The 18362-nt window shown below is 39.9% G+C and overlaps 3 protein-coding genes, 1 long non-coding RNA gene and 1 other non-coding gene across 9 annotated transcripts; 2 read left to right on the forward strand and 3 right to left on the reverse strand.

The window, feature by feature from the left end:
* Positions 1-317: 317 nt before the first annotated feature.
* LOC116603689 lies at positions 318-4583 on the reverse strand. The gene is made up of 2 exons (XR_004290735.2): positions 4276-4583; positions 318-2529 (listed from the first exon to the last, which is right to left on the reverse strand). It is a non-coding gene; the product is annotated as an uncharacterized LOC116603689 (long non-coding RNA).
* LOC5520157 (melatonin receptor type 1B) lies at positions 3400-11441 on the forward strand. Of its 5 annotated transcripts, none has more exons than XM_048720061.1 (3): positions 3419-3526; positions 5606-5689; positions 9827-11441. In XM_048720061.1, the coding sequence occupies exon 3, from the start codon at positions 9868-9870 to the stop codon at positions 10918-10920; it is 1053 nt and encodes a 350-aa protein (XP_048576018.1). In that variant the 5' UTR covers positions 3419-3526; positions 5606-5689; positions 9827-9867; the 3' UTR covers positions 10921-11441. The 5 variants fall into 5 exon arrangements, with proteins under 5 accessions (XP_032221159.2, XP_048576018.1, XP_001640004.2 ...); XM_032365266.2 differs by lacking the exon at positions 3419-3526 and adding an exon at positions 3598-4216; XM_032365268.2 differs by lacking the exon at positions 5606-5689 and having other exon boundaries at positions 3400-3526.
* LOC116612016 lies at positions 7077-9735 on the reverse strand. Its single transcript, XR_007305281.1, has one exon. It is a non-coding gene; the product is annotated as an uncharacterized LOC116612016 (transcript).
* A 458-nt stretch (positions 11442-11899) lies between the features above and the next one.
* LOC5520239 (probable thiopurine S-methyltransferase) lies at positions 11900-12810 on the forward strand. Its single transcript, XM_001639955.3, has one exon. It carries the CDS (start codon positions 12015-12017, stop codon positions 12741-12743), a length of 729 nt encoding a protein of 242 aa, XP_001640005.1. The 5' UTR covers positions 11900-12014; the 3' UTR covers positions 12744-12810.
* A 1886-nt stretch (positions 12811-14696) lies between these two features.
* On the reverse strand, positions 14697-17998 carry LOC5520158. The gene is made up of 2 exons (XM_001640033.3): positions 17214-17998; positions 14697-15263 (listed from the first exon to the last, which is right to left on the reverse strand). Exon 1 carries the CDS (start codon positions 17878-17880, stop codon positions 17221-17223), a length of 660 nt encoding a protein of 219 aa, XP_001640083.2. The 5' UTR covers positions 17881-17998; the 3' UTR covers positions 14697-15263; positions 17214-17220.
* Positions 17999-18362: the final 364 nt, after the last annotated feature.

Consider the following 18362-nt stretch of genomic DNA (forward strand, 5'->3'; position numbering starts at 1 on the left):
AGGAAAATGGCAGGGCGTAGACAGCGGGGTGGCCTAGCCCCCCCCCCCCCCCCCCCCCCTCCCTTTTAGCAGCAAAAAATACAGCCAGTATGAGACATTATTTAAAATACAGGAGAAAATGTCTTGAAGGTCCCTTTTGGGCCCCCTCCTGTTAAAAATCCTGGCTAAGCCGCTGAATGGTGCAGAAAATATGTCGAATTGTTCAAATTTCTAGTACAAGCATGAAATTTGGCAAGATGGTAGATCTTGATATTACAAGTAATTTGCAATAGGACACCACGCCCTATAACGTATACTTTCAGTTTTATAGGGCTGCATATAATTAACCTTTTAATGAAGAAAATGTCCAATTAATGGAATGATACAGGACTAAAAACTTGCTATCTGATAACAATAAACGTCTTCTATAATATCAGTTCGTAAGACACGCCTTCTTGGTATTACTTACAGCACTTCTAGAGAATAGACGTTTATGATTATAAACACATGACAGACATACACACATATCTAAAGTCACGCGAAATGTTTATTTGCTTTATGGTGATTAGTTCTTATTAGGACGCCACGCCCAATTTCGTGAACTTACAGTGTTATTGGGATGTAATAAAATAAACCCTTTTTGAATGAAAACAAAGTACATTTCAAAAAATGGTACATTCCTGAAAACCTTGCAGTTTGATTAAAAGGATTGTTTTCTATAATATAAAATTGCTTGACGCGCCTATTTTATCATACTTGCAGCAATTCTAGAGAAATTTCGGTTTGAAGTACAATTACATGCCAAACAAACACAATACTGAACCCATGCAAAGCATTCATTTACGTTAAATACATAGCTTCTCATAGGATGATTTTTTCTACAAAAAAAACTCAAGTCTTTTTTCTGTTTTATCAAACTCGAAAACTGGGAAAATCTTATTTCAATTCCTTGGGCTATAAGCTGCTCAGCGAGCAAGGCTCAGATTAACTAACTGGTGCGATCAAATGTCTTCGTTCTACAACAGAGGAAAGAAAAAGGATACCTGGGGCGTTCGTGAAGATGTCAGAATGCTGTTCTCACTCGGCAGCATCCCGACAACCCTGAGCTCTTTGTAGTTATAATGTATGGTCGCACCAGCAGCATCCCTGACAAGGAGCCTACACATCTGAAGCTATTTGTAGTTATAATTTTCGGTCGCACTTGCACTTTTCTGGCGGGGATGCGGCAAGGGCAGACATCTTCCAAAAGAGAAACAAAATAGGGGTTCGTTCACCAATATATGCTGCTTTGCTTCAACACGTTTTGCGCGCTGCTTACATCGCTGGTCCTACAATCTCTTCACCATCTGACATCTGGGGACAATAAACCAGCCGTCGACAGTGGGAGCCTGTCTGGACCCTCCCAGAGCTGTCAGTGTTTGTCAGTTGTTGCTTCTAAGTGTGGGTGTTAACCGGAGAAAGGATGCGTGGTCGATGCAAGTTCGTCAAGTGGAACATCCCAGGCACAGCCATGTGCAAATGTGGCGAAAATTTGGAGCGCCAATAAAGCGCAAACTATCCAAGTTGGTAAGAGCTAAAAACCAAATGAGAATTATATAGGCTATGTAACTCTTTCTGTTCGTAGCTTTGCATACCGTGTAAATTTTTACTCAAAATCTTGGACACCGCGTCACTCCAAACTATCGTCCACTGTAGCACGCGAGGCCGATGGCAACCCGTCACCCCCTATCGTGTGTGCGAGTCCGATGGGATCACGGCACCACTTGTCGCGTGCGAGTACGATGACATCCCGTCATCCCTTGTCGCGTGCGAGTCCGATGACATCCCGTCACCCCTTGTAGCGTGCACGTCCGATGGCATCCCGTCATCCCTTGTAGCGTGCGAGTCCGATGGAGATCCCTTCATCCCTTGTCGCCTGAGAGTTCCATGACCTCCTGTCACTCCTTGTCACGCGCGAGTCCGAGGGCATCTCGTCATCCTTTGTCGCTTGCGAGTCCGATGGCATCCCGTCATCCCTTGTCGTGTGCGAGTCTGATGGCATCCCGTCATCATCGCAGCAAAGATTACCTAGTTAAAACCGCGAGTTATCTACGGCGGTAAAACCTGAAAATACGCAGGGTCAGGCGAGACGAGTTTACTTGGGGTCGTCCCGCGTCATCCGCTAGTAGAGTACCTGGAGTCTTCCCAATTAATCCGAGGTTTTCACAAGTTTTCCTCACCCCGTTTTGTCACCCAGATTTGGTGCGTATTCCACGGGTTATCGCACAGGGTAAGACTACGGAAAACCTCAAGTTTCACCGTTGTTTTGTATGAAGGGCAGACTCGTGGTTTTTCTGGGGTCGTCCCGCGTCATCCGCTAGTAAAATACCTGGAGTCTTCCCGATTTATCCTCGGTCATGCTAACACTCGTTCCCAGAGCCCCTCGGTCATGCTAACAGGGGCCTTCATTTTAGGGGACTTGGGTATTCCTATTGTTAATTCTTTTGTTAGAAGCTGCTAGCCTCCTGCGCAGCAATATTTAGGTTTGGGCCTCCTGTGCACCTCCACAATCTTTTTCACCAAAAAAAAACAAGTTAGAAAAATGTATTGCCACTACTGCAGGCTCCGTTTTCGTTTTTACTTCATATTTTGACCCCAATGCAGTAAATTATTATTTATTAGTTATTTTTGAGTTCAAGCAGAGTCTAAAAATATTTTCACTTCGACTGACTTTAAAATTTGCTGATACTACCTCTGAAAATGATTTTCTATTTGAAAGTCCGCAAATTATTTGTGTGCCGTGTGTGCCCCTATGGAGAAGGCTTCCGTAGGGATGTTTGAAAACTTAAAAACATAAGTACCGCTAGTGACCGATACAAAACAATAAATTTGAATGCGTCTTTTCAGATGAACGCTTGGCAGATGTTACACGGATCACAAAAGAATTCTCTATTTCTTACATGGGCACCAGGACGGGTCTACATACATTACAAATGAAATTTAATATGAGCGGGATGTCTTCTTTCATTTTATTTGTTTGCTCCAGTATGCTTTTACCCTAATTTTTCGTCCTCAAATTTTTTGAGGTTCTAGAATTTGCCTTGGTACTTAAATGGGTGTAGAAAGCATGTTGATTTGGTAGACTTCCAAGCAGTCGTCGTGTTTTGAACACAGCGGCTACTACTTTGGGGTGGCTAGACATTTTTTTAGACTTTTCTGTAAACGTGAGGCCAAAGGGTGATTTATCAGGATATTTCTACTCAGCACACTATGATCTAAAATAGGAACTTTTAACAGTCATGAAAAGTATATTTGGGGGTTATAGGAGACATGTCGGGCGTATTTTGGGGGTACTATGGTCCGTTTCTGTCTTAAAAAAGGCGTACCGCCTTAATTGACAAGCGTAAACAAGCTGAAAAAATATTTATTGAATGTAAAGCACCTGCCTGGTCGTTTAGTATTCAATTCAGAAATAAGAAAGGACAACCATGAGAGGTATTGCAGCTCATATGTCGAAACATTCTGACGTCGAAATACTCCAAGGCAACGAACATTAGGTCGCTAAAAAGTAAGTATTCGAGACAAATCTCGCTGACCGATTTTCCTTTACAGAGTTGCATACTGTTTTAACATTTGATATCCTGAAGGCTGTTATAGCTTTTTTTTTTTTAAAGCATGTTCATGATCTTTTTGAATTTCTTTTTTGGTAAAGTCGCTTCTCGCTATGCACTTGAAAAGAGCCGCTTGAAAATACGTACGAAAATGTCATAGTTTATTTTCCGCCAAACCAAACCTTCTACCTGTCGAAATGGATTGTTTGCCAATAAATTGTGTAATAATTACGCCTAACGAAGTATCTAATCGGGGGATAAAGGGTTTGGGAAAGGATTTGGAGTTATATTATATGAAAGCTGCAGTATACATTATGTTTAAAAAAATGTTGCACATTAGTTTAGACAGAAAGCTGCATTGCACGTTTTGCATATAAAATTTAATATAAAATTTATACACCGTTTAGCCCATATAATTAACGTCGTGTTTAATTAATTTTTTTTCAATAAATAACGGCGCAGTCAGATACTACTTCAACATCAAGAGCCTTCTTGTGACGTTTTTCGCACAATGTCTCCTTTATTCGCACTTATCTCTAAATGGCAAGGCATGTTTAAACAATTATCTCAAATCGCCGATTCCGCTTCCAAAACGTCTTTACTTGACACCTTTTGTGAGAGGCTTTTAGATAGAATTTGACTAGAAGGTAAGTGAATTACATATGCGTCTGATATATCCCACAAACGCTCGCAGACTAGGCCTCACCTGAAAGAATGCTTCCTTCGCGGGCTGCGCTCACCTCTCGACATTTACTTGAAGTAGCAGGCTACATCTATAAAAAAAAAACCTGATGCGCCGGCTTGGTATGTATATTAGTTTTTGTTTAATTTTACCGAGCAGCGAGCACTTCCAAAATCAATGCAAGCGTAGCTAAAAAACATGGGTGAGCATGCGAACTAATGTTCGGAAAACTGCGAGCGCATTGAAATGGACATGAACAAAAACGGTTTTTTACGCCATTCTGTAAATACAACGCAAAACACACAAGTTCGTGGGAGGGGACATTTTTCATGCTGAGAAGCTAGTCATTCCAAACTGCAGTGTAAACGGTGCTACAAACGCAATGAGATAACGTCCAATATCCATTTATTACTATTGGCTTGTCTAAATTGATTCAATACAGACCGACAGGGAACACATCAAATCTTGTTTGGCGCACCTCTGTGATTTGCGGTGGGTCTTAAGGCAACAAATGTCATCATTATATCGGCTGCTGCGACTGGAGTCGTTATTGAAAATGATAAAGGAAACGTTGCTTTGGTAATACGTTTTTGGTTCGGCGAAGAAGAAATAAAAAACACTTGAAACTGTCATTGCAAACGACGAAACGAGAAATGAGCATTAGCTGTATAATCGCCCTGCTTTTCTAATTTGAAGATAAACGTTATATCTAACCTCTAAAGGTGGAATTTTAGTTATTAATGAGATATTAAACAAATGCAATTTTGAGATTATCTAGACTCCACACTCATTTCCTCACCCATCCTGTCAAGGTCCACTTCCACTAATTGTAAAAAAACCTAGGAATTGAAATAATAATGTAATACTAACAACAATGCTATGGTTACCCAGCTAAACCAGCTTCATTATAAGATCAACGTGCTACCTGTCATATATATTTACTGAGACACCTCAACTGTCGATGTTTTTATTGGAGAAGATAAGTCTTCTAATCGTTATAGTTTAGTTTGTACTTGCAAGCTCTTAAAAGACGTAACACACACGGCTTAACCGAAAGAAACTAGTCCCTCTCTTTATACTGTTATAATGCAACCAATCGTAGATTTTTTTAATTTAAAAACAACATCACCAGCTGCAAGTGATTGGATAGGCCTGCAGTATACATTTCGTAAAAATCTGTCAAAAAATGCACAAATAACATAATTTATTTGGAACATTTATTAGAATTAGATTGAGAAGCTTCAAAGAGCTTTGTGAAAACATTTGATTTATATCAGAAATGTCATACTGAGAAAATATATGAAAGTCCACTAATTACATTTACTGTCTTTAAACTACCTTTTTCGCCCCCAAGAGCACATGACACCAACATACCAGTCAATAGAAAGATCGGGAAACATTGAAGAGAAAACTGCCCGGGAACTTTAGTAATCTAAAGGTAAGATCATAACAGAAAAGAAGAAAGTTCCGTGGAAAGACGTCTCTTTAATTTGGCTGAAAGGTTTTTAGAAGCCTGATTTCCATGTTTTGAAAAATTGTCTCGTCCTAATTAATATTAAGAAGGCTCCAAAGGACATATCATAATCATCAATGCACATCCGTTTTTCTAATGCGGTTATGTCTGTTAGCTGAGGAAATGATAATAGATATTGACATCCAGGGAGGGATTCAGCAAAACTGTATTTTAAAATCGTTGTACAAAGTATAGGATTGCATGTTTAATATGCTGTTTTAGACAGGACGATTTAGTCGTATGCGACTTGCATAAGACATTTCTTAAGCCCTACGACATTCGTAGTTGAGCATCGTAGCAAAGTCGAAGAGGATGATTTACACTCTACGGCTCAAGTTTTAGAGGCGCATACCACGTTATCTGCCTTTATGCCAGCAATTCTTCCCTAGAGTCATATTTTAGAAAAGGACATATATAATTGCGCTTTGTACAGGGTTACTATATTTGCCCTTCCTACCTCCGGTCATGATAATATTGCCTGAGAGATAGCGGTTTCGGTGCCTTGGTGGTCATTCCCATACGCCAAGATCAACGAGCTACGCGAGCCGGGGCCGCATTGTATTTTATACCGACCTATAGAATCGTGCGAGCTTTGAGTTTTGCTTTTCGATTAGATAACTAAAAATTGAGAAAGACATCACAACCGAAATTTATTCTCGCCAAATCCTTGGTCTACTGTGTAGCCATCCTAGTGTCAATCCGAAGCGTAGGGGACGACATAAATCCTTCCACTACACTAAAATCTGTCGCAAATATGAATAAATCTTTTCTCTTCAAGCGAGAAGCCTAATTTTAAGATTAGAAGAAAATAATACTAAAATAAAAAATAAATAAAAAATAAAAGCCGCTCGCCTGCATGTTCTCGAGGAAAAGAAATCGCGACCAGAAACAAAATATTTTATGTGGCCTTTTTCAACTCTTTTGTAAAGCGTGGAAAAAAAATTACCCTCGTAAAATGAAAAAAGCGTCCTTTAGTAGAAAGAAAGAAGAAAGAAAGAAAGAAAGAAAGAAAGAAAGAAAGAAAGAAAGAAAGAAAGAAAGAAAGAAAGAAGGAAAGAAGGAAAGAAGGAAAGAAGGAAAGAAGGAAAGAAGGAAAGAAGGAAAGAAAGAAAGAAAGAAAGAAAGAAAGAAAGAAAGAAAGAAAGAAAGAAAGAAAGAAAGAAAGAAAGAAAGAAAGAAAGAAAGAAAGAAAGAAAGAAAGAAAGAAAGAAAGAAAGAAAGAAAGAAAGAAAGAAAGAAAGAAAGAAAGAAAGAAAGAAAGAAGGAAAGACAGTTAAACTCAATCTTAATAAACTTAAGGGTAACCAAGCCACACCCAAAATACATAATTTTAATGCTCTTACGGTAACAGCTCTAGCTCTGAAACTATAATTGGAACACAAACCAAACTAAGGATATTCATTGCTAATACCTCAAACTGTGTAATGAACCTAAAATTGCTATATAGTTGACATAAATGGAAAATTATCAAGTAAACAAACAAAAAGCTTATAATTTTAACCAGCATTCTTTGGTAAAAAGCCTTCATATTACTAAGCATTGTAAAAATTTCAAGGTTTTTGAGGTTCATTACACTACTACACTATCAATAATTATTCCTGCCAAATTTCATGCAATAATATTAAAAACACAGGAACTAGTGAGTGTTACGCTGAGCCATACATTAACGGAATTAATATTTTGAGAAAAATGCATTTTAAATTATGAAATAAATAATTCCTTATAATTACAACACCTGCAGCTAAATCAATGCACTAAAATGATCCTGCACAATATCTTGGTCCTTCTTGCTGCTGTTTCTTGTCTTCCTTCCTCTTCCTTTGACCTCTGAGCACCTTTCTTCTTTTCTTTTGTATGTCTCTCTCCTTGTACTCTGCACCATAAATACGTCCTAAGTCTAAAGCAGTGCAACCTGAATTAGTATACTTGCTAGCATCTATTTTCAATCGCCTGAAGAGATCTACAACAGTTGCTGATCCTTGATTGAAGTGTGCCACTGCATCATAAAGTCCAAATTCTAGGACAGGTCGAGCCACAAACACTTCTTTTGGCACACGCTGCCAAATCATTGCATTAAAAGATTCGTTTTGATTCTGTGTTTTGCCATGTAGGCACTTTTTCAGCAATTCATCATCACTCAGTCTGAGATAGATTGGCTTCATTAAGGCAATTATGTCTTTAGGTAAGCCAGAACCATGCTTGAAGGTCTTGGTCTTATTTGCACTGTCCCTCTTATAACCACACCAACTATTTGGTCCATCAGGACAATAGTCATGAAGAACTACCTTGTCATTAGATGCACAGTGAAATAAGGTGGCATAAATAGCTTTCTTCATTCCTTTCAGGTCATCGAGATTTGATCGTATGGCAATGCCATAATAGTTTTGCAGTTTGTCTATCATGGCATCAGTCAACTTTCCCTTTCCTCCAATTCCCGCATTTGTTAAATTCAATTTCCGCCGTGCTGTTCCCATCCTCTTTTGAACGTGTCCAACGCATTCTTTTTTTTCTACAACTACATTATCATCTTCATACATATGTTCAACTTCAGTATGGCTCTTAGAATCACCATCAGCATAAAGTTCAGAGTATCTGAGCTTGTGTTTATCAATGGAGCGGCTGAACAGGCGACTAGCTCCAACCGACTCCATGCCAGGGGCAGAGCCATGGTAGTTGGCATTGCACTTGAAGCTGTGCTCTGCCCACCATGTTTTGTAGGCAATACTCTCTTTGTCAAGATTTGGATGCTGCTGACATTGCTTGCATGACTGGGACAGGGCTTCAGTGTCCAAGACCTTTCCATTATCCATGGAAATGACTGTGACGCATCCATTTTTTTAGCAAAACCCTCTTTTTTGCCATGTACCATCACATGATACCCCACAATTTACAATATCATCTGCACTAGCAGCTTTCTGATCTTTAATTTCAATGGCTGCTCTCTTCATTGTTTCATTAGCAATAGCTTTAATATGCTTACTAATAGTTTTTGAGTTCTTGGAATATGCTCGTGCGGTTGAAGGTGGCGGCATGTTCATCAAGGTACAAAACCTTTTTGCTCCACTGTGGCCTTTACCAAGCGATCGCATGGAATAAACCAGGCGCCTGTTTACTTCATAACTCTTCGCTTGCTTTTTCGAAGTGAAAAACTCTGTTTTCCAGCCACACGAAGAACACAATAGCCTAAGACTGGAAGCACAGCCTTTCCTTTGAAGTTGATTTTCCATCAACGTAAGACTGGAATCGGCACACTCACTGCAGCGAAGAGAATACAATATCTCACTGAGTATTTCCATATCAATGAGCCTGTATCCAGTGATAAAAGGTCCCCTGACTGTTCTTGGAAAGATGTAGACAATTTTGGGACGTCTTTAGATAGTTTTTTAGACGAAACAGATCGCCTAGAGGACGTGTTGACATCAACACGTGTCTCGTCGACATCGTCTTTCTTGGCTATTTTCGGCAACGTTTCTTGCAATTTTGTGTGCTGATTGCCCGAGAATCTTCTCTTTGGTCGTCTAACACTTCGATTTTTAGGCATAATAGACTTCTTATGATGAGATTTAGAGACTTTAGAAGATATTAAACGTATAACGATCAAGAAACTTGGAAGAAATTGTAAATACTTGCAAAATGTGTGAATGTTAGGACCTAGTCTACCTCTATACAGTATAACACAGGAAGTCCATGCAATGGAAATATTTTTTTCCGATTACTATGGCCCGTTTTCATTGGAAAAAGGACGCCAAAACAATGCGTTGCCCCTGGCAACCAGGGAACGACCTTCAGAAAATCGCAAAAAAAGGAATGAAAATGTTTTTTCCAGAAATACATCTAATCACGAATAAAGCAGAGATAATTTCTAGGCTAAATCAACTGGAAATTTTTTTTGCCAATTTACTTCAAACTTGTAGTTTTTTTAGTATCATACCGCCTAATCCGGATGAGTTAGATTTCAGGCGTGCGCAGTCATAGGTATCATATGGAAAAAGGAAACGTATCTTGCGGGAATAGGATTGGCTCAATTTTTTAAGTATTAACTCTTTGTTCTTTTATCCACAGATATCTCGCAGTAATGCTATGACATAAACACATCCGACGACATGAAGTATTCTGCTGAAACCATCGTTGAAGCTCTCACCGTTGTTTGCATTTGCGTAATTTCCATTTTAGGAAATGGCAGTCTTTTTATTATAGTCTACAAAAAAAGTGCGCTACACACCGTTTGTAATTATTACATTCTTAGTCTGGCAACCGCTGACCTACTTGTCTCGACCATCAGCGGGCCTGTGATGGTAACTACAATACTGAACGGTGATTGGATGTTGAGCGATGACGCATGCAAAGTGCTTGGATTTATCACGATCATAACTTTCATTGCATCCGTTGCAAACTTGGCGATGATTGCCATCAACCGGTACTACTACATCGTCCACTGGAAAAGCTACAAAAATTGCTTCAACAACAAGCGCGCAGTGGCTTATGGGGCCATAGTGTGGCTATTTGCGATTTTACTCTCAACACCACCCCTTCTAGGTTGGGGTCAGTACGGCTATGTCAAGGAGCAGTCGTTCTGTTTCGTCATCTGGTCTGCAAACATTTATTACATGTTCTTTACGGTTATAATCTGCTTCTTCGGGCCTCTTGGAACTATGGTTTTCTGCTACTACAAGATATTGTCATTCACAAAAGCACTTAAAGCCAGATTGCATAAAGACAGTGAAAAGAATGATGACGAATCCCGTCCTAAATCTTCCTTCAAGAACTCAATGCGTGGGATTTCACCTGCCGAGACCAAAATCACCAACACCCTTCTCCTAGTCGTCGTGTGTTTTGTTATGTCCTGGAGCGCATTCGCTTTCACGATCTTCCTAAACGTCTACCTCCCAGGCAAAGTGCCTCGAGGGATCAACAAGTGGAGCTTGATTCTAGGGTACCTGAACAGCATGATGAATCCTGCTATTTACGGGATAAGAAACCCAACGTTCAAGGATGGATTTAGTGAATTGTGGAAGTGTTTCCTTTGCGTCCCGTGTCGTGGCGATGGTATCTACGTGACTTCAGCTGCGACGACTTCATCAGTGGATGATTCACATGCTATTCGTGACATTGGAAAGCCACCGTTATTTTCCAAGGCTAAGGTTACCCCAAAATAGTTAATTGAGGCCTGAAATAGACGATTTGGTAAAATTTATACAGAGAATTGACGAACGGTCGCCGCAGTGGGGCACTACGCAATCCGGTGAAACGCAAACAAGCATTCATACCATCATTGGTAAAATCACTAAGGGACATAGCACAAGCATTAGCATGGGTGCCGCAAAGAAGTAATTACATACATTGATGAGTGTCGTTTTGCTAGCAACGAGACGCAAAACGACAAAGCGCTCCATTATCTTGCCAATAAAACGCACACGGGAACGAGCTGTCGGTGACATCTTTTTGTTAATCTACATAATAAAAAATATGCCCTGTGGCAGAATCCTTGCCGGCTCTATTCCGCGGGTCTCCGAAGAAAGGGGGGATGGGGAAGGGAGGGGATGTGGCGTTGGGCAGCATCTAAATGAAATCATCATATATACTAATAGATTGCTTTGTCCCCGAGCTCTAGGATTTTACACCCAAAGTAATGTCTGATGTCTTGTTCGTGTTGAATAAACCACGTATTTCTACTTCACCATAGTTGCATTTGCCTTTTTCTCCTCCTCCAGCGAGCTCTGTCCCTACGCGCTTGCGTCCATGAAACAATGTGCCATGTAACCTCCGCCGACTGGTAAACGGGTAACTCCAGCGGCGCATCTTATCCTTCCCACTAAAAAATGTTATTTTTTGATTTTAGTGGGGAAGGGACATTCCTCTTGGGGTAATTTGGAAGAGGATAGTCTTTGACGACCCTTCCATAAGAAATAAACAACTTTTCGCGGCCAAGGGGGAGAGTGCACACTGCAGTACCCCTATATATGTCAATATATAAATATTTAGAAGAGCAAAATAACAAACTCCCAGCGATCGGAAGTGACTTTTTATTTGTTGAGTACTAAGTTGTGGTAGTCTACTTCACATAGGGTCATTATCTTGGACACACTATATTAACGGCTACATGAAGTATAAAGCTATTTTAATCGTCCGCTGAGAAACCGCAGGCTCGAATATAGTACGCCCGGTGTTTTTGCACGGATCGCAGCAACCTCGCGACCGGGTCTTTATTCCGGACAGAACTAGTTTAAAGTCTGAAAGAATAGCAAAAAACATGACGAGTCAAGAATCTATCCCGAAACATGTAGCAGACGTGGACTATTGGATTTCACGATGGGAAAATAATGAGACATCATGGCACAAAGACGCAATCCAACCTTGCCTGCTCCAGCATTTTGATAAATTGATCCCAAACAAGAAAGGATCACCGAAGCCTCGAGTCTTACTTCCCCTTTGCGGAAAATCGCTCGATCTTCTATGGTTAGCTGACCAAGGATGCCAAGTAGTTGGAGTAGAGGGAGCTTCTAAGCCCATCGAAGAGTTTTATCAGGAAAATAATCTCCCGTTTGACACTCAAACAGTACTCGACCCCAACACTGAGGCGAAGGTAAAATGTTACTACGGTCGAGACCGTGACATCAAGATCTATCAAGTTGATTTATTCGCCATCTCCGCGTCTTTAATTGGAGAATTTGATGCTATTTGGGACCGAGGATCTCTGAGTGCAATAGGGCTCTACATAGATAACCGAGGTAGCCGCTATGCTAATCTACTCGTGTCTCTTCTCAAGCCGCATGGCCGATATATGATAGAGAACCACCACTACATTGAAGACCCCGGCCCACATCGCGGGCCCCCTAGCGATGTCCCAGAAAAAGTTTTGAGAGAACTTTACGGGGAAATGTGCGAGATTGAAAATCTAGAAGTAGATCTACCGGCAGCGCCAAGCCAAGACAATCCTAGACCCTTCGTTACAGCATATTACGTAATGCATCGCAAGTAATTTTTAAGTTTTAAAATTGTTATCACAGAGTTAGTTAACTGACAAATGAATGTCACTGTTAGCACGATTTTAGGTACATTCACTATCTGCCCTTGCTTCAAATTTCTCTAAAAAATGACCGCCACCTTGGCACACAGAAAGCCCACTGCACAAGTACAAGTTTTTGCCAGAAAACAATCTTACCATGGAGGGTCTGTACAGGACCCGAAATGATCCCAGGACCCGAAACGATCCCAGGACCCGAAACGATCCCCAAAAGTACCCCAACTGATCCCGGGACCCGAAACAATCCCCAAGAGTCCCCGAAATGAACCCCAAGGAATTACAGTAATGGACAACTAAAGGAATGTGTAAGGATTGGCTTTCAGTTTTAAAAACATATGAAACATTTAGCTTTGTTTGTGTTATTAAAAGAAAATTTACATTAACTAAAACTATAGTATTAAGATTTTTATATACGACTGCGGGGAAAATACAGTGGTTGAGTCAGAAATTGGGGTCAACTAACAATTCCTGTGATAGTAATTTGAGGAGCCCGGCGTGGATAAATCATTTTTACATAACAAGCCATAAAAGATAGTCTTTACAGATGGGACATGCTGCTTTACATAGGAAGCGAAAAGTTTTAAAGTTATTTTTTGGCATGTTTGTTTTCGGTGAATGAAAGACCTATCATATCATGAGATCATGCCGGGGTTTACGCACGACTACATGAGGAAATTCAAAACTCACATAATATTGCTTTCACATCTTCTTAATATTTTGCATCGGTAGTAGAAGGGTTGTTCGAGTGTATTACTCAGTGTGCTTTTGTCATTCCATCTTCTCGGCCAAACCGGCTGCCTAAAATGTGTCGGTGAATATTCGCTCGTGTGAACAAGGATTTCGTGGTGAAATACATGTTTGGTTGTCAGATGAATATTAATTTTTAGGGGTGATGTTTACCACAAATGAGATTTATAGTGTCGGAGTCATGTGTCGGAACCGCAAAATGTTAAGAGTGTGATGGAAGGTCAAAAGTTTGGTTGATCTGAGCAAAGCTGTGCTATGTTTATGCTATATTCCTTTCAGTAGCAATTTAAAGTTGTGTATTTGTTTTGGACTCTGTTTATGGGTTTAACGCCGGGCAATGTAATAAATAGAAGTATTGTGTTGAAATTTAATATTTTTAAGTCACGTTGTTTAGAAACCGAGTCGCTGTTAACCCTTTATTATGCTTCAAGAATTGCAAGTATTTCTTCTGCTTTCCATTACCGTAATTCCTTGGGGTTGATTTCGGGGACTCTTCGGTATCGTTTCGGGTCCGAGGATCAGTTGGGGTACTTTTGGGGATCATTTCGGGTCCCGGGATCGTTTCGGGTCCTGGGATCATTTCGGGTCCTGTACAGGTCTGTATGGCTACGGACTATGTAAAGAGAATACACCCACAAACATTTCTATTAGAAATGGTATTTTTAGTGCTTCGCAGGAGAGGTGCTACAATATAACTAAACAAAACACTTTGTCATAAAATGGGATACTTAAATCTGTATTTTGGTATTTTTATGGGTAATTTTTGCTCCTGGTGTATTTTTAGGGAAGCATTTTTTTGGTATGCAGGTATTGTTGAGGATATTTTTTGAGTTTCATGCCATGTATCCTTGTCACTTTTACTCCACAAAAATCCCCTCCCTGCTAATTTATTCAACTCAGCCATTGTTCTGTTCCAATGCCATTGTTGATGTTGTGAATTTAAATAACAAAGATACTCCTGGAGAGGAATTGATGTAAATTTTCTAGCTTTCACCCAGTGTCATCACATCAACATGTTATGGACACCATATTGAATTGCGTCGCCTTATATCTTCCAAGCATACTGTTTACTTATCAACTCAGCCCCATACCCCAGCAACATGAGAAAAGGAAAATGACTTGATCCATACAACAGAACATAAGACAAAGCAAACAGGTAGATAAATGTCACAAACATTTGATATTTTTGTTACAAATTCCAAAGTACAAAATGGGATATATGTTGTATAATTGACAATAAGGTCGGAAACACAGCTCGTATGTATTGGCTTGAGAAATTGAAACGATATGGTTAGCTCTATCCTAAAGCTCACTCTTCTTTAGGACTTTTTAATTGCCAAAGTTGGTATTTGAAAGAGACCAGAGGCCTGAAATTAAACGCTCGTTCCATTTCTTGTCAGATCCAAAAGGTTCACTTATCTTCTTACCTCGAAAACCACAAGGAAAGAAAGTGGTTATTGTTATCAAAGTCCATTTTTAATTTTTCTACCAACACAATTTATGTGACGGTCAAGGAATATTGAACAATGAGTTTATAATAGAGCACCATTTTTCCAATATGTAATAGTAGTAAGTGAGTTCCTATGTTATTGAGGGGCTCGAGGCTTTTCTTTTATAGCTAAAAACGTAAACGATTAAGAAATAATGGACGCTTAAAGATGTTGAGTAGTCTTGCAATTTCTTTTACTCTAAAATGATACTCTCGTCTGGTGCTCGAACGATTTGCACCTGCAAACATAAAATGGTATTAGTATGGTATTAGTATATACTCATAAAGAAAAATCTCCGCCAAGTTTATTTTACCTTTATTATCTCACGGGCTATACGATAATTTGACTCGGAAATGAAGCCTAATGTCTTGTGAGTGTTGAATAAAGAATGTATCCCTACTTCAGCTGGATGTATTTGCCTTGGTTTTGCTCCTACCACCTGATAAATGCCGCAACGCTGGGCATCCAGTTACTCTGGTGTTGAGACAATGTGTTGTTCGGAAGGTCGCAAGCGTGTAGGGACAAAGCTCACTGCAGGAGCGAAACCAAGGCAAATACATCCAGTCATAGATAGGGATAGGGGCTTTATTCAACAATAACAAGACATTAGACTTCATTTCAGAGTCAAATTATCCTATAGCTCGTAATTATCTGTTTCTAGAAATAACCAAAAACATGCCAGGCACACTTTAATCTCTGCGCATGCATGAAAGAAGGAAGAATGACTGTGTTAATAAACGACTATCCCCGCCAAGGGCTGAGTAGTAGAGGACCTCGCGCCCGGCCATCAAACAAAATTAAGAGACCTTGCGTGTAAACACTGAAAAAACACCTGCTTTCGAGCTAGGAAAAATACTGTACATGGAAACCCCTTCTTCTACCATGGAAACCCTCTCTTTTTGTCTAATCTTGGTATCGCATATGCGAAAAGCTGATTTTTCGTGTCCACACCATAGGTTTCCCAGTCGGTTGATTTGTATTTTGATTTCATGTTGATCTGTGTTTTTTTCGCGCATGCGCGAGTTTCATATAGTCCATTTTTCGTGTCCACACCACAGGCTTCCCAGTCGGCTGATTTGTATATTGATTTCATATCGATCAGCGGTGTTTTAGCGCATGCGCGAGTTTAATATAGTGGATGCAATTTTTCGTGTCAACACCACAGGCTTCCCAGTCGGCTGATTTGTATTTTGATTTCATGCTGATCGGTACTGAAACATGTTCGTCCCGTCTTCAGAGCATTCACTTTCTATTTGAAACTACTAGTTTATGTAAAAGTTATCATATTTAATTTCGCCCACTCGTCTCGAATTCGGTCAAGCCGCCTTGTCTATATTAGAATCACACCGGGTGGCGAAGGAATTAATCCAAATTAGATAATAACATTTTTTGATTTGACATTTCTTTGTAGTGACGGACTCAAATCAACCAATATCAGTATAGGTGGATCCCAATAGTGTTTGTCAAAATAATTCGATTGAGATGTTCAAACATAAAGGAAAGAAGGTTTGGTAATAGTCCTTTAGTTTTTGATTGACTACTGTATCTTGACGTAGTGGCTCGACAGGACAGCAGGGGTTCAGTCACATTTATGCCAACATATGGCGATTTCACTTATCTGCGGTTAATAACTCATGCTGAAGGGGTTTAAACGATGAGTAGCGAATTGGCAGATAACGATGAAAGAAAACTACGACCCTTTAAATAACCACATCATGAGCGCTAAAAAGTGTTTCTAGGAAAGACGACGCAAGCCAAGCCGTTATTGAAATATTATGTTATGTTATCCTTAAAAGAGTGTTATTTTACTTTTCAAATACTCTATCAGAAATATTCCGGATTAAAAAGGTGATATAGGGTTGAATACTTTAGTTCATCCGTATTTATTGAGTCTGATTAAAACAGAGCATTACACATTTTTCTAAGAGGATTCTTGCATCAAATTATTTTCTTACTAACCTAATTCGATTCAAATGTGTGACTTGCGTCTGAAACTTAAGGCTTTCTAAAATCTAATCCCCTACTCATTAGCTTAACTTATTTTTCCAGATTTAGGTTAACCGAAATAATTGTGCTTTTTAGGTTGAATAACAAAAATGAGACATGGTTACTAATACACTTGTGTTTAGGTTTGTGGAGCTTTTAAAAACCATTAAATTCTCATTTTAGCGAGAGTGCGAAGACTCACCTGTCGTTTAACTGATGGGCATGATCCTGAGCGGGCCAGCATCGGCGATCGTGGTCTTATGGCCTCGTTTGTTCTGCTTGTTCCTTTTGTTCAGGTTTTTCTTTTGGTGTTTCTCTCGCTTGTGTTGACTCTTCTCGCGTTTGTGATGATCTTTGCCGCGCTTCTGATGTCCCTTGTTTCGCTTCTGGTTCACTTTGGCTTGTTTCTTGTGAAGTTTTCCGCGTTTGCTATTCTTGTGGCGCTTCAGGTGCTCTCTCTTGGCGTTCCTCGCGTTCTTCATGCGAGTAACAAGCTTTCTCTTGTGCTCCAATAGCTTTTTGATCATTCCCTTGTTGATCTTGCGCTTGATTTTGCGTTCGTCTTTACTCAGTGATTTCATAGCCTTCTCTGCTCTCTTTTCGTCTGCCAACTTTCTCTTCAGTTCCTGAATCTTCTCCCACATCTTCTTCTTCTCCAACTTAAAGTTTTTTATCTCTTTTTTGAAGTTTTTCAGAACGGGCGACTTGCGGGCGATAGCATCCTTCAAAGCATCGGCATGGTTTTCGGGTGATAAAGGTCGCAAATTCGCTTCCTTTTTCACCTTCTCCGACGCCTCTTTCTCATCTTTGTTAGCCTTCACTGCCACCAAACACAACACCAAAACAGCACATACTAGTACGGCTCTCATCTTGAAGGTTCCTATCCTTTTGTGGTCAAAGATTTATCTCCGAGAGTAGAACTGGTAACTTCGTGATGACAAACCACTGCGCCGATTGACTCTATTCGCCTCGACGCGTCTGTTATGTAAATTTTACCATAATTATGCGTAATACGCGGCGTTCATTACGTCATGCGTAATGTGATTGGTCGAGACATCAATCAAAGTAGGATGTTTGCATATTGATAAAGTGGAAATAGAGGCGCGCCATAAATCAGACAATGAGTAGCTATGATGCGTGCGAAGTATTTTCATTTCATGAATACAAAGCCTGTAGAAATGTGTAAAAGATAATTCATGGAAGAGAAATACATAATCTTGCAATCTAAAATTTTCAAATTGGAGAATTCCAAACTCTTGTTTAAACAAACATTGTGAGATTCAAACCAAAGCTCATCTCTATTTCTTCCGAACAGGAATATTTTGACGGGGCGCTTTGGATTATTGAACGG

The sequence above is a fragment of the Nematostella vectensis genome, chromosome 12, assembly GCF_932526225.1.
Source record: "Nematostella vectensis chromosome 12, jaNemVect1.1, whole genome shotgun sequence".
Classification (NCBI taxonomy): Eukaryota; Metazoa; Cnidaria; class Anthozoa; order Actiniaria; family Edwardsiidae; genus Nematostella; species Nematostella vectensis.